Source organism: Onychomys torridus, chromosome 14, assembly GCF_903995425.1.
Source record: "Onychomys torridus chromosome 14, mOncTor1.1, whole genome shotgun sequence".
Taxonomy (NCBI): domain Eukaryota; kingdom Metazoa; phylum Chordata; class Mammalia; order Rodentia; family Cricetidae; genus Onychomys; species Onychomys torridus.
Window position 1 is genome coordinate 53,618,790 of NC_050456.1, and position 15,849 is coordinate 53,634,638.

The following is a 15,849-nucleotide window of genomic DNA, read 5'->3' on the forward strand; positions in this document are numbered from 1 at the left end:
TCTCTCCAGCCCCACATATAATCTTAGAAATATACTAAGCCTATAATTAACAGTATGTCAGATATACAAGGAGTTATATTGTCCTATAAAAGATAAGCAAGTCGGGCTGGAGAGAAGGCAAAGTGTTTAAGAACACTGGCTGCTCTTCCAGAGGTCCTGAGTTCAATTCCCAGCAACCACATGGTGGCTCACAACCATCTGTAATGAGATCTGGCCCGCAAGCATACATACAAGCAGAACATTGTATACATAATAAATCTTTAAAAAAAAAAAAAAAAGATAGGCAAGTCAAGTTTTAGAAATAAACTAGCAACCAGCATGACAAGCACACCAACATAGGATTGTAATAAGGAAAAGCAAAACCAGTCACAGTTTACAATGCATAGCTTTAGCAGTTTCTTCAACCTTACAGTGTATTGCCTGTTCAAAGCCTAGTTTTACACCACATAGTGCACATTAGTACATGTTGCATCATAGTTACAGTAAGACTGGGATTCAAATATGCTCTGTAGCAGGAATGCCACATATTTATGCCCCTCAGTTCTTTGCCACTGGAAAGCAATACAAATGTATGACTTCTGAAGAACATGGCTAACATTTCCTGGGAATATACCATGCACCAGGAGTGCTAACCATTTCACATGCATGGTTTTCCTCAAACCTCGGGCAGGCAGTTCTAGGATCAGTGCTTTTTATAATAGCAAAGTGATGCCAAGACAGTAGGCAACATATACAAGTCTGTAGTTGGTAGGCACCTGAGCACAGGCTCCTCAGGAGAGATGCCTGGTGAGTGAGGAAATGAAAGAGGTAGAGGAACAGCATTAAGTCAGACTCCTGAGGCAGAGAGCAGATGGCAGAGGGGGAGAAGTGTTCTTGTGGAAGATGGAAGTTCCAAGGCAAAGGAGAGTGAACTGCAGAGGCCTGGAAACAGGAGAAAAGACTTGTTTCCAAGACAAAGAACAGGTGTTTAGAGTAAGAAGCATTTGGACATGGCAGAACAGTTGTGGGCATCAAGCCAGACAGTGGGGGATGATCTCTGAAATTCTTGGTTCAAGAGAAACCAGACTACAAGTAGATGGCCCTGTGAAGCCTGTGAGGTTTGGGGGTATCTGTCCCTCTACTGCTTTCCTAGTCAGTATTTCCTTTCTACCTTCTTTAGACACCCTCTATCCCCGAGACCAACATCTGTGTTTAGCTGTTGTTTTTGTTTGTTTTATGATTGAGCATTCAACTTGTAGGTCCGTGGTTCTCCCCACCTTCCCAATGCTGCACCCTTTAAGACAGTTCCTCGTATTGTAGTGACCCCCAACCATCAAGTTGTTTTTGTTGATACTTCATAACTAAGTTTGCTACTGTTATGAATCGTAAATATCTGATGCAGGATGCTCGTAGGCAACCCCCTGAGAGGGGCTGCAACCCACAGGTTGAGAACCACTGCTCTGAGTACTTGTGTATTCTCTTCAGGTTTGTGTCATCTAATGTAGAAATTGTCTAATCCTGGAAATCACTTTTCATGAATCAACTTCTATAGGTGAGCATTTTATAAATATATGTAAGTGCAGGTACCTAGATCTACTGCAGGAATTATGTTTGGTCTTGGTGGTCAGCTTGACTGGATCCAGAATCACCTAGGGGCCAGTTCTTTGGGCAGACATGTGAGAGATTATCTAGATTAAGATTAGCTTCTGAATGTCTGTGAAGATCCATCTTAATTTGGGCTGCACCAATCCCTGGCCAGGGGTCCCAGAACTGTTACATGGAGAGACAGAGCTGAGTATTAGCATTGATCGTTCTCTACTTTCCGTTGTGTAAAGGATGTGACCAGCTGCTGAATAAATCCTTTCCCCTTATGACTTTTATTGCTTTTGTGAGGATATTGTATTACACAACAGGAAAAGAAACTCAGAATGTAGCATGCATTACTAATTACTAATGGAGATCAAGGGAGTATTTGGGCCTGTGACTTACGGTACATCTGATTGAGAATATTGTTATATTTTTGTGAGAAATACCGTATTTGCCATGTTTTAAGTTTTTCCCTAAATATTAAATCTGAAAGCAGTTAAGAACTGAAGAGAATTCGCAGGGACTGTAGCTCAGTGGTGGGGTGTATGCTTTGCATCTGTGATGCTCTGGGTTCAATCCCAGAAATCCCTCTCAAAATAACAGAGGGAGGAAGGGAACGGGAAAAGAACTGGAGAGCACCTTTCCAATGTGGATGTGCATCATTCAATCAGCCTAGTAGAACACTGCCTTACGTTAAAGTGTTCATTATCTCTGACCCATCACTCCAGTCTTATAGTTCTTACTTTCTCAGTGTTGAAAGATAACGTTGCAGTATTTGAAATCTATGCAAATGCTTAATAGTTTGTATGAAAACATCGAAAGATTTTTAAAATTTGTTTGGGACTTATCTATCATCTAATTTTTATATGCTTTACAGAACAAATAGTCACACCCCAAAGGGAGTGGGGACTAGAATGGATAATTGTGAAAATTCAGACTATAGAAGACTATTCAGGTAACCACTGAAATTTCAGCCAGCTGGATTTTATTTATTTTGGAGACAAGATCTTTTTCATTCTTTTCTTTTTGGTTTTTCGAGACAGGGTTTCTCTGTAGTTTTAGAGCCTGTCCTGGAACTTGATCTGTAGGCCAGGCTGGGCTTGAACTCACAGAGATCCGCCTGGCTGGAAACAAGATCTTACATAGCTCAGACTGGTCTGGAACTTGCCCAGATTGGCCTCCAACTTGCTATGCAGCCAAAAGGGGCTTTGAATTTATGATCCTCCTGCCTCCGAAGTGCTGGGATTTCTATGTGTGTATCACCACACTAGGTTTGTGCAGTGCTGGAACTCAGGGCCTTGTGCATGCTAGACAAGCACTCTTCAACTGAAGTATATCCTCATCCCTGAAACTTTTGAAAATGGACCTCCAGGCTGGGCAGTGGCGGTGGTGCATGCCTTTAATCCCAGCATTCAGGAGGCAGAGGCAGGTGGATCTATGGAATGGGTTCTAGGACAGCCAGAGCTGTGACGCACAGAACCATGTCAAAAAAAAAAAAGAAAAAAGAAAGAATAAGAAAAAGAAAAAGAAAGAAAGAGCAAGCAAGCAAAGAAAATGGACCTCCAAACCTTTAATCCCAGCACTTGGGAGGGACCCTAATCTAAATAGTGAGTTCCAGACCAACCAGGGCTATACAATAAGACCCTTTCTGGGAAAAGCATGTCCATATTAGAGCCAGGCTATAACCCCAGCCCCAGAGAAGCAGGAGAATCTTTACACATTTAAGGCCAGCTTGTTCTATATGACTCATTCTAGGCCAACCAGGGCGACATAGACGGACTTGCCTCAGCATAAACAAGAAGGTTCATTATGTATCTGCTATCCTATAGAATGCCAGAGAACTGCCTGCTTTTGATAGGTAGCTAAGCACACCCCACAGCCCATGCCTATTGTCTGCCATTGAAGGATTATAGCATTGTGCAGTTCTTGAGCAGATCTGAGTATGTCTGATTGGGGAGAGATCAGCACCCACATATACCTTAATGGAAAAACTGACAAGACCCTTGGCAATGTTATGACTGCGGAAGAAGCATAATAACTGGCGCAGTTCACACTCACAGAAAGTTCCCAACACTGACAAAAACACACTTGATAGAAACAGAAAACTGGAATAAGATAGAACTCTTCGGCTGGCAGAGCACACATATTTATACATTCTTCTGTGTCGAGCTCAGTGGTTAGAGAATTTTTCTGGCATGACTGCAGTACACAAATGTTTTCAATTTGAGCTAGCCCATTTTTCATCTAATTAGTATTCAGGATAAAGTTCACTGCCCTGAAGATGTCTTCGCTCAAGCTTTAGAAACCTAGACTAATGAAGTTCAGGTCTGGGACAGGGACCATCATCTGGACTTGGAGTTGTGTCCTGTGGATTTCTTAATAGCTGTGTAATACTGCTCTAGAGAGAGGGCTATTCTGTTTCCAAACAACTGATGCCTTTGCACAGGCTTCTCAGTGCTTCTGGTGTTCAAAACTTAGGTTTGGCAAATTCCTTGATTTTGATCAAGGGGACCTCGTGAAAGAAGTAATAAACTAGAGTGGTGGTTATATATAATTGGGTACATTGGGGGGCATTTCAAATAAGATTTGCCGGCTGTGGTAGTGCACACCATTAATCCTAGCACTCTGGAGGCAGAGGCAGGCAGATCTGTGAGTTCAAGGACAGTCAGGACTACATAGACCCTGTCTCAAAAGACCACATACACAAATTCTTGGCTGGGAGTGGAGCTCAGTGATAAGAGCATATGCTTACCAAGAAGGAAGGAGGACCTAGGTTCAATATTCAGTAAAACAAACACCCCAAAACCTTAAGTAGTCTATAAAGACTAATTTTGATTATGTTCTGTTTCTTCTCCACTATTTGAACAGAAGATTCAGAGGAAAGTCATTGTTCATACATGTCTAGCAATAGCCAGCACCATACCCATAAAGTCTTCAAGGTAGAGTAGCTAGATGAGTTCGTTCTGTGTTGATGGCAGGGAAGGGAGCTACTGTGGGCACAGTTGCTCCTTATTCAGCACTATGAAACCTGAAGTGTATGTATACTCCACCCTGCCCACCTTCAGCAGTCCTTGTAGGCTTGATTCTGACTAGAAGACACAGTTGTTCAGCCTCACGGGTGCCTTGCCTAGGCACTCAGTCTCACAACTGTGTTAGGCCATAGGGGAAAAAACGAATATGGGTTTTGTTTTTTCATCTGTGGGAGTTCTCTCATGGACTGTAATCATTTTGGAGTAGGAAAATCGCCATTTCTGCTTTTCCATTTGTGGCCTGTGAGGCCCTGTGTAGCCTGTGTTTACCTCAGTTTCCTCCACAAGTTAACCATGTGGACCAGATGATCTCTGAGGGAGTTCCACTGTTCTCTGTGCATAGGCAGCTGGGGCATTGTTGAACAGGTCAAGTAGGACTGTGAGGCTCATCAGCTGACCTGCTGTCCAGCAGACAGATGTGAACACCAGCAGTGCCAACGTCCTTTAGGAGGTTGGTGCTGGCTTTGCTGAAGCCGTCAGGGAAAGTCTTGCATGATGAAGCGCCCCTGAGCGCCACAGTTGTCAGCTGGCAATGCCACTTCGCAGGTTTCTTGTTGGTCAGACTTCTTCCTGTTGGGATCCTTAGTGACAGCATGCGTGGCCCATCGCAAGTTCAGCTTACATAGTCATTGGCTCCTCCACACTCCTGGCCAATCCAGTTCTCTGGCATAAGGACCAATGAGTTACCCACAGTTCAAATTTTCTTGTTTATTTGGTTTTTGTTTTTTCGAGACAGGGTTTCTCTGTGTAGCCCTGGCTGTCCTGGAACTCCTGCTATAGACCAGTTTGGCCTCAAACTCAGAGATCCACCTGCCTCTGCTTCACGAGAGCTGAGAATCTCCTTTTGGAGAAGTTATCAGTGTCACAGCACTTGATGACAGTGGCATTGGCTTTTAAGTCTTCTGATGTCAAACTTGTGTTTCTTTGCCAATATACTACCAACACCCTGCTAGGCTTAGTTGTTACACTGTGGTTAAGTCTCTGATGATTCTGGACAAGGGAACAAGTATTCAAAATGGCAATTGTCCCTATGGGAGGGGGTCATCCTGTGCCCTCTTATGTGGCTACAGTCAGACTGCCATTTATGAGAAGTCTTGGGCCATCCTGGGCCAGTTTACTCATTTTGTTTGATCATCTGTCTGTGTAGCCAAGGCTGTCCAATTTCTGATCCTCCCTGCCTCCACCCCACAAGTATTAGAATTACAGGACATTATACTTGGCCTCATTTTTTTTTTTTTTTAAATCTTAGCTTCGAAACAGTTCCTGGGAATAGTTGGAAGATTTGAGTATCTCTGGGATGTCACTGTCCAGTTTTGAAATAATTTTGTAAATGGGTTTCTTCCAGGAAGGATCTGAGTCTCTCCCTGCGGAGACAGCCCTGAAGAACTCCTGTGATGTCAAGGTGGCAGTTTCCAAGAAGCAGTCTGGGACCTGTACCCCAAGACACCCCAAGAAAAGGAAGAAATGAGGCTGGGAGTACTGGCACCATGGCGGGCGAACACTCTGGCAATGATGCCTGTCGCTGGCTCAGAGTATTCCCGCTCTGCTGCCCCAGGTTCTGCATCCCAGTACTGCCCTGTTCCCTTATGGAACACAGACCTTAGATGACCACCCAGGGAGATAGTCTTGGGAGCAAGTGTTGGAGACTTACAGGAGTTACTCCTTCCACCAATTAGGCGTGTTTCAGTAACTAAGCAGGAAAGGAAGGGAAATGAGAGGTTGTAGCTTTCTTTTCCCTAGACCTGTTGTGAGAAAGAGCGCCCTCAAGCTTATGACTGCCGTACTGCATCCCACCGTCCTGTAGGGCTCAGATCCTAAGGACTTAAAGCCCTGTTTCCAAAGCCATTTGAAGGGGCTGGTCCAGGACCTTCACCCAAACAGGCACCATAGGTGATAGGATGTCCCACAGGCCTTCTAGATGCAGCTTGGGTGGGGAACTGCTGCCACTGCCTACCAAATAGCCATCCCCACATGGAAGGGTAGAACTGTGCCGCCAGCTCACACTCTGTCTAACCCTTTCCTCCCTTATAGATAGATAGGCTTTGGTTCCCAACCATGTCCTGGCTGTGGAAGCCCCAGACTGTACCCTAGAATCAATAAACTCCTATGATCACAGTGAGAGAAGCAAGAAGAAAGAAATGCAGCCTGTGACCAGACACCTGAAGAGGAAGCCAAACAGCTACCAGCCACCCAAGAGCCTACCCGTGCCACTCCACACCTAGGCTTTAAGGCACCACCTTCATAGAGGCCCCAAGAATTTGGAATTCTTCAGCCTTGTTATATCCAGAAAGAATTTCAATTTGCCACACAGACAGGACTGAGAGAATACAAGAGCCATGTCTTTGCAAGCAGAAATTGTCAAAAAAAACTTAGGTGACAAGTAGATGGAGCCCTGTATTTGGTGCTGCCCCGCCTGGCACTGAGCACAAAGGCTAACAGTCTCTGTAACTGGATAATTACAGAGTAGTAAGTCTAGGATGGCCAAGTCCTGGCCAGCCAGGATTTGATCAGGCTGCTTTATCTATCTATTGCCTGGTGGAGGATTAGGAAGCTGTAATCTTTGTTGGTGATACAGAGATTACTCTCTGGCTGACTTAAGGACATGGGGGATGTTTTTTAGAGAGCCAGCCAATCAGAAAAACACATCTCAGATCTCAAGGGACTCAGTGCATCGTCTTACCTCAAAGTCATTTCCCTTGTTATAGTGTGTATTGAGAACTCGAAAAATCTCTGAGTCACGGAGAACTGCCAGCATTTTGGGGTTTGTGACACCATCTGAAATTGCTTGCCGAGCATACTTTTCCATTTGGATGTAATAAAACTCACGGAAGTTACTGAACCATTTGATCATCTGGGAGGTGATGCAGCGGTTGAACTGTACAAACAAGGGGTTCATCAAGTCAGACATTTGCTGCAGGGTGCAAGTCAGAACTGTAAGTGTCCGGTTCAACTACCAACAATTTTCCCTTCAGAAAAATGAGCCACAGATGCTGGCCAGCCCTGTGCAGTTAGACTCAAAACTCCTACATGCACTAGAAAATAGATTTTATGTACTAGACTTCTGGGCTTTTATCCATGTGTCTAAGCATGACTTTGGGTTGGCCCCCAGAGCCAGGAGGAGTAAGGGGCCAAAGGGGATGGGAAGGGTGTGGACCCGGGAGCAGTTTCCTGACAGCTAGAGTTGCAGAATGAATGGAAATCTGAATCCGTGTCTACCGTGGGAATTTGTGTGACTGAAAAGCTTCAGAGTCTCTGAGGTGTGTCCAAAGTCACAAGAGCCCTTACCTCACAACCAGAGTAGTGGATCTCAGAAACTGCCTGTGCATTACAGGCAGGGTTTGGTTCCACCATGCAGTTTGATTTTCCTTACCAGCACACTTTATCTGTGTACTTCCACTCTGTTTTGAGAGACAGCAGTCTGCATGGAAGTACACACACACACACACACACACACACACACACACACACACACATATATACATACACACATACATATATATGTATATTTAGTGAGAATCAAACCCATGTCTTTATTCATGCTAGCCATGTGCTGCACCACTGAACTACATTCTGAGCCCCTTACATTTTACATATTTCTTTACTGTTTACACATTCTTTAAAAAAAAGAAAGAAAGAAAAAGATTTGGGCTTGGGCGATAGCCCAGTGGTAGAGCTCTTGCCTACCATGCCCAAGGACCTAAGTTTAATCCTCAGTTTAAAGAAATTTTTATTTATATGTATGAGTGTGTTTTCTGCATGTATGTATGTGTACCACATGCATGTACAGAGGCCGGGGCATCAGGTCCCCTGGACTGGAATTAGAGATGATAGTGAGCTGCCATTTGTGTGGGGAACCAAATCCAGGTCCACTCCAGGATCAGCAAGTGCTCTTAACCCCTGAGCCATCCCACCAGCCCCATTTATTCTTTTTCATAAGGTCTCCACCAAAGAGTAAACTACTAGACCAAAGATTCCCTCCCCTACCTACACTTCCCATGCACTGCTGGGATTATCTGCTGCTCAAAGGCCTAAGCGTTCTGAAACCCACCTTTCATAGCAGACGATAAAGAGATCCATGATTTTTCCCAGACAGTCTCAGAACTGGAAATTGCACTCACTCCATCAATAACATGAAGACAGTGAAGTCCTAGAGTTACACAGAGGCTAAAACACAGTGTGCGACTTTACCTGAACATCAGGGAAATAAGCTTTCAGGAGGCTGGCACTGGGGTACCGCGTGAAGAAAAACATGAGCTTGGCCTTCTTCAAGTGACCAGGGCTTAGGCCTTCCTGGATGTGCTTTGGTGTCAAGGAAAAGAGCATCTTAAAACACCAGCTTACTTTCTGTGCTGATGGCACTTACACAAACATGGGAAACACTTCTGAAACTCATCAGTCTTTCTCCAAGTCATGGCAAGCAGCAGCCCTACAAAGAGAACGGCAGAAGCAGGAATTCTCCATCTACCCAGGGAAAGCAGCCTTTGTGATGGGAAGCAGAGGGGATGGGGCAGCCAAAGTCCTTCCACTAAAACTACCAAGAAGACTGTGCTGAACCTGCCTGCAGAGCCAAGCCAGTGCATTTTGGATAGGGAGGCAATAGGGGTGATGGCGCATGCCTTTAATCCCAGCACTCGAGAGGCAGAGCCAGGCGGATCTCTGTGAGTTCGAGGCCAGCCTGGGTCTATAGAGCGAGATCCAGGACAAGTATCAAAACTACACAGAGAAACCCTGTCTCAAAAAACAAGAAGAAAGGGCCAAGTGATCTGGTCCACACTGATTTTATTATGACAAAATCATTAAGTTATAGATGTATGCTTGTAATCCCAGTAATTGGGAGATGGGAGGCAGGAGGATCAGAAATTCAAGGTCACCCAGCCTTGGGATTCATGAGACCCTGTCTCCAAATAATAATAATAAACCAGTTTATCAAGTAATTCTGCCAGGTTATCCAAGAAATGATTGCCTGTTCTTTGTGGTTTCTGTTTTAGTTTTTTTTTTTTTTTTTCTTTTTCTTGGCTGAATGGGGAATTTGCTATATTTTTCTTTTCTGGAAACGGATCAGATAAGCTGGAAGCCATCTGCATCATTAAGTTGCACAGTTTTCAAGCATCTTGGTGTGTGAAAGTCACATCTCATGGCTTATATGGTACCAGTACAGTGGCCTGTAGCCTGTGCACTTTTTCAGAATGGGGTGGGAAAGACAGCTCTGCCACAGACAAAGCACTTGGAAACCTCAGGTAGAAACTTCCTTCCGTTCTACCTCAATTTCCTATAAAAGAAGAGAGGAGTCACCTCAGTGGTGTCCTGGCTAGTCAGGCAAAATATCAGATCCCACCATGCTCTTGCTCTGTAGAGAAGTCTGTGTCCTGGACTACATCTGTGCCCCACCTGGTAGAATGTCCCATTGTCTGCTAAGCTGCAGCTCAGTCTCCTGTGGTACCTTCCCTTACAGAATTAGGCCTTGCTCAGCCAGGGCTCACAGGCTCCTGTCCAAACCTCTATTAGGACTTTAGACTCATTGGAACTTTTACTACAATGTTGTCTCCCTCACTGAGACTGTGAGCTTCCTGGAGGCGAGGGCTTGATCTTATCTCTGTTCCACACACCCATCCCAGTGCCAGGAACATAGTAGATATTCAATAAATGCATGTTAAAGAAGCAAGTGGATGGTCAACATTAAGTCAAATATTCAAATGAAAAATTATACTTCAAGCCACCCCCCACCAAGACAGATTTGCTTCTCTTTAACACCAGCAGAAGTCCTGTGGTACTACCTCCTAGCACATATGAATGTCTAGAGTTAGCAGACCGTCCTAAGGCTGCTAAGGAGCACTCCCTGAGTAACTTTGGGTATCCCATCCATTTAGTTGTAGCTGTAGGACAGCAATCCCAGTAAGAAAAATAGGGTTAACCAAAAGAAACCAAATCCACTGAATGTAGATGGCCCAGGCAGCTAGTGTGCTGTGTGGAAGACCCCATCCCCTGCCGTACTAGTTCATAAAAGCTGGGAAAATATGGATTTAGGAACCCGAAATCCTAAGTTAGGGTACCAATTTGGAACCTATCAGCTGTGTGATCTGGGGCAAGTCACCTAACTTCTCTGGGGCTCCTTTCTAAAATGTACGGTGGTTAAAACTTGAGCTTGGCTATTTGATCCTGGATGTGAATCCTGCACCCTCACTTGCCTGTTTTGTGACCTTGGACAAGTTAATTTGCTCCTTGCTCCTGCCTCTCAGATATCTGATCCTCAGCCATAGCCCTTATCTGAGACACTGGGTCAAATGGAGTTCTGAGTTAAGAATTTCAATTCTTTTATAGAAGGTTAGTGAGGGGCTGGGGAGACAGCTCCGTGGTTAAGAGCACTGATTGCTCTTCCAAAGGACCCGGGTTCAGTTCCTAGCACCCACATGGCAGCTCACAACTCTGTGACTCGACTTGCAGGGGACTGACATCCTCATACAGACATACCTGCAAGCAGAAACACCAATGCACATGAAATATAGATAAATAAAAACAAGGGGACTAGCGTGGCAGCAGGGGCTATGTGGGAGAAAGTTTATAAATAGCCTCCAATAAGTTGTGCCACCAACAATATGTGAACTGATCTCAGAGCTTTTAGAGTGTGGTATGGTATGATGGTGGGTGTGTTTGTGTGACCCACCTGCCACAGAGCAAGCCCTCAAACACCACCATCATTATTACCCTGTCTGGCTGCTGGGGACACATGGAGCTATGCATACTTCTGCCTTTTAAAGGAACCTGCTTTGTGGGGCTTCCATGGCCCAGAGAGAGCAACAGTGCATACTCCAGGCAGCAAGGAGGAAATAGGAGGAGAAGGTGACAGGATGCTTCCTGGAAACCTCAGATCATTACAAAGAACATCTGTCCTTAGACCATGGAGCCAGGACTGGGCTAGCACTGTGTTGGGCTGGGCCCCCAAACCTAAAGTTCATCCTCTTCCCACCAGGCAGGGACAAGCATATGTAGGTGCCTGAAACTCTTGGCGAATTGCGGGCTGTCTTCTGTGGGGCCTGAAGATCTCATTGAGTCAGAAGCCACCATTTCAGCTAGGTCTGTGCAACAAGCTCTTAAGCAGGCTCCATCTGTCTCTGCCATTGGGTTATGAGCATGTGCAGCCATGCCTGGCTTTTTTATGTGCATGCTGGAAATTCCAACTCAGGCTCTCATGCAAGAGAAGTGAACACTCCTACCCACTTAGCCATCCACCCAGTCCCAAGAAATGATTCTTTTTAAGGAGGACCTTTCACCAGGTGGCAGTAGCACACACCTTTAGTCCCAGCACCTAGAAGACAGAGGCAGGCCAATCTCTGTGAATTCAAGGTCAGCCTGGTCCGTAGAGCGAGTTCGGGACAGCCAGTGCTACACAAAGAAACACCGTCTCATAAAACCAAAAATAAATTTTAAAAAATTTAAAGGAGGGTCTTTAATAGGGAGTCTAAGCCAGTGATATCAAAGGCCCAAACAGGTAGAATTTCCCATTTCGAGTCTGGATAAGGATATTCTTATAGCCCACAGAGGGAGTGGTAGAGAATAAATGTTTCTTATAGCATGGCTCTTAAAGGTTTCACTGCTTTCCAGGGAAGCCTGAGCTTCGAGGTGCTTCTATCACTAGAGACCAGCAGGGGGCGCTCAGAGCACTCAGGAAAACAGGCTGGCGCTGGCCCCCAGGGTTCAGAGCCTTAATGCCACCAGGCAAACAGGATTGTTCACACATGAACATAGGGCTTCAGACACAGTAACCTGAAGGCGTGACTCCATGCAGTCAGTGAGAAGCTCCCATCCTCAGCTTGCTAAGAAAAGCAACATCCAAAATACGCTTTCTGGTACACTAGTCCTACAAGTTGCTTGATGGAAAAAGGGTTCTTTAGCCCTCAGAGTTTGGGCTGCCTTTATTCTTTTAAAGCTGCACATCTATCTGACTTGAGCATAGTAAAAGCGCTGGAAAATCACAGTTAAGAAACTAACCAAGTAGTTTCCCAAGCTACATTTTCTTCTAACTTAACGATTTCCACCTGGGCAGTGGTGACTCACACCTCTAATCTCAGCACTCCGGAGAGAGAGGCAAGTGAATCTCCGATTTCTAAGCTAGCCTAGTCTACAGCGTGAGTTCCAGGACAGCCAGAGCTACACTGAGAAACCCTGTCTTCAAAAAAAAAAAAAACAACAAACAAACAAAAACAAAAAGAAAGAAAGAAAGTAAAAGAAAAGAGGTGGAGGACTCTGCCTAAGGATTATGAATATAATACAGTAAGATCCGGATTGATGCAGGCCATCTTGGATGTCTTGGGCTTCCCCAGAGAGGGAAAATGTCTTTGTCTTATCTCATGTGCCCAGCCTTCTATCTCTGACAGCTGCAGCTCTCTCTCCTTCTCTCTCTCTCTCCTCCCTCCCTCCATCCCTCCCTCCAAGACAGGGTTTCTCTGTGTAGCCTTGGCTGTCCTGGATCTCGCTTTGTAGACCAGGATGGCCTCGAACTCAGAGATCTGTCTGCTGCCTCTGCCTCCCCAGTGCTGCACCACCACTGCCACCCAGTTGAAAGCTTTCTCTTAAGCTGAAGGCTTCTCATCCTTCCAGCTGCTTTTGAGGGTCAATTCCCTGAGGAAAACTTTCACCCCTTAGTTCTTGGTCCCTTATGTATTTATCATGACTATCTGGACTATGTGGAGTTCCTGTGTTGAGGACGATGAGGTTTGGGGAGGTCATACCTCAGATGAGGTAACTCCTTTAACCCTCTCTGCCTGGGAGAATAGCAGCTGGTAGCCCAATTAGATAGACTTCTTCCTTCCCTAGGGCACTTCTCGTATTTTTGGAAGCCCATTTGAGTTTATAAGCAAGTAAACAAAATCATTTCAGACCCGAAGGAACAAGTCAGTTATGGCAGAATCTGATGGGTTATAAAGTAAATGAACCTCCCTATCATATTCAAATCCTAGAACATGGTCCACTTGGTTATGAAACTAATTGGCTTTGCGGCATGAGGAAGAAAGGCCTAAAGCGTATTAAGTAAACCCCGAGAAGGCAGGCATGGTAGCTCACACTTACGATCCCCACTTTAGAGGCGGTAGCAGGAGAATTGCCAAGATTCAAGGCCAGCTGAAGTACATAGCCTGGTCTAAAGAGTGAGACCCTGTTTTTTAAAAAAAGACATTGGGAAAACAAAGCTCTTCTCTGTATAACATAGATATTTGTCCCCACTTCCTCCCCCAAATCTTGTTTTCCTGTTTCTTGGGTGGTGACCATGATGCATCAATGACCAGTGTAAAGGATATGTGGATGGAAGAGAAGGGAATCATGTCCGCTGTGCCCTGCAGCACACTCTGCTCCATCTTTACGGAGGGTTGGAGAGGCCGGCTTTCCAGGTGGGCAGGGATAAAAGACAGGGGTTGCTGCTGCTGGCTCAGAACCCAAGGTTGCTGGGCAGATTCGAGGGAGGTCTGACTTTGGGAAGATAAGACCTGGGGAGGGCTGCCACTCCAGTGGCCATCCGGTCCACGACCCAGAAGCTGGCTGAGAATCTGATTTTCCCAGATGTGGGAAGGCTCAGCTGTCACCGGACAGTTTGCTAGGGGACTCTGATAGGATTTGGGGACTGCTCTCGGAGAGACAGGACACATAGGAGAATCTAGAGGCGTAGCCAGTGATGATTTGCCCAAGAGAACCCCAGCTTGTGGCTGGACCCTCCTAGGCAGGGTAGCAAGAGCAAGGAGGTCCTTATTGGCACTTCTCCCTAGAAGTGAGAGCCGGCTTCTGCCCTCTGATGCTAGCCCCTGGCAGCTTCCTTCCTGCTGGATGAGGTGGCTCGGTGGATCCAGTAGCACCTGTTGTAATACTGAGTCCACAGCCTGGGACATGGCCCTGTTTAGTTCTTTCCTCAGAGTCTCCACTAAAGCCCGTGATCCAGAAGGATGGAGCATGGGCTCCTCCAACTGCTGTTGAACCTCAGCGGTTCTGGGTTCTCCTGCTCCACAGATGTCCTTGTTAGAACTCTGGTGGGGGGTGCTCTCCATGGTCCAGGGGCTAGATGGGAAGCTGTTCCTCTGCTTTGCCCTCAGGGGGCTTCTTTGCTGAGTATCCCCTGGGCCCTGCGCTGGTGCTCTGGGCTCAGTAGCCTGTAGAACATGCTCTTGCAGATGCCTTAGCTGTTGCTTCAGTCGATGGAGCTGGTCTTTCATCCGGGTGCCCCCCTTCTTGGGCCCTCGATCCCAGGCAGGACCTGACTTCAGGGGACCCTGGTGCATGGGAAGGCTCTGCTTCCTCTTCCTCTTCCTCTCCCGGGCCTTTTCTGGATAGCATGAGCTCTCCCTGGCTCGTGCACTGCCTGACACCACGGGACCAGGAGAGAGACACATGCCTCGGACAATAGTCTCTACTCTGGCTCTCTTGGCCTGGATGTGCTCATCCCCAAGCCAGTCGGCATCAGTGAGGCTGGAGCTAGGCAGCTGACCATTGAGAAAGGAGGAATCTCTGCTGAGCTCTTCTATGGGTGGACTTCTCTCGCGTTCCATGCAGGCTTCTGCTAGGTGGGACTGAGGAGAAAGACAGACAGGAGGTGGATCCATCACCTGCCTCCACAGGTGCTTGTGCAGAGCTCCCTGAAGCAGCTCAGGGCCTTTGAGATGTGAGAGCCCTGCTGAACTGAGCAGCCAGAGGCGTGCCAGCTATGCCGAAGGTCTACCTCACACTCAGAGGGGTGGGAACTAGCTGCCTCGGGGATTCAGGAAGGCCAGGGCCACAGGACCTGGGGCAGACGCCTGAAATGAAAGACGGAAAGAAAACAGTAGATAACCAATTGGAGTGATGATGCTTTGCAAACTTGAATATGCAAAAGGATCACCTTGGGAGCTTGAGAAAGTACAGATTTCAATTCAGCCAATCTGGAACAGCAGAGATTCTGCATTTCTAACTAGCTCCTGGGCCAAATTCATTGGGGCCCCACTTTGAGAAGCTTCCAAAAAGTGAACCTCTTGGGGTTGGGGAATATCTGTCGGGGCAGAATAATAAATAATAGTGGTAGTAGGGTGTGGTGGTGCACACATTTAGTCCCAGCACTCGTGAAGGGGAGGCAGGTAGTCTCTGAGAATTAGAGCCCAGTCTGGTCTACATGAGTTCGAGGACAGCCAGAGCCACATAGTGAGAGCCTGTGTCAAAACAACAACAAAGGATGATGGAGGCCGATTTAACAGCATACTCACCTCCCCTGGGCTCTGAGCAGAGCAGAGGTCTCTGCTAGATC

At 46.3% G+C, this 15,849-nt stretch overlaps 1 protein-coding gene across 1 annotated transcript; it reads right to left on the reverse strand.

Moving 5' to 3' along the window:
• Positions 1–5,840: 5,840 nt before the first annotated feature.
• Prox2 (prospero homeobox 2) lies at positions 5,841–15,175 on the reverse strand. Its single transcript, XM_036206139.1, has 4 exons — positions 13,886–15,175; positions 8,784–8,891; positions 7,276–7,470; positions 5,841–6,026 (listed from the first exon to the last, which is right to left on the reverse strand). Exons 1-4 carry the CDS (start codon positions 15,173–15,175, stop codon positions 5,841–5,843), a joined length of 1,779 nt encoding a protein of 592 aa, XP_036062032.1.
• Positions 15,176–15,849: the final 674 nt, after the last annotated feature.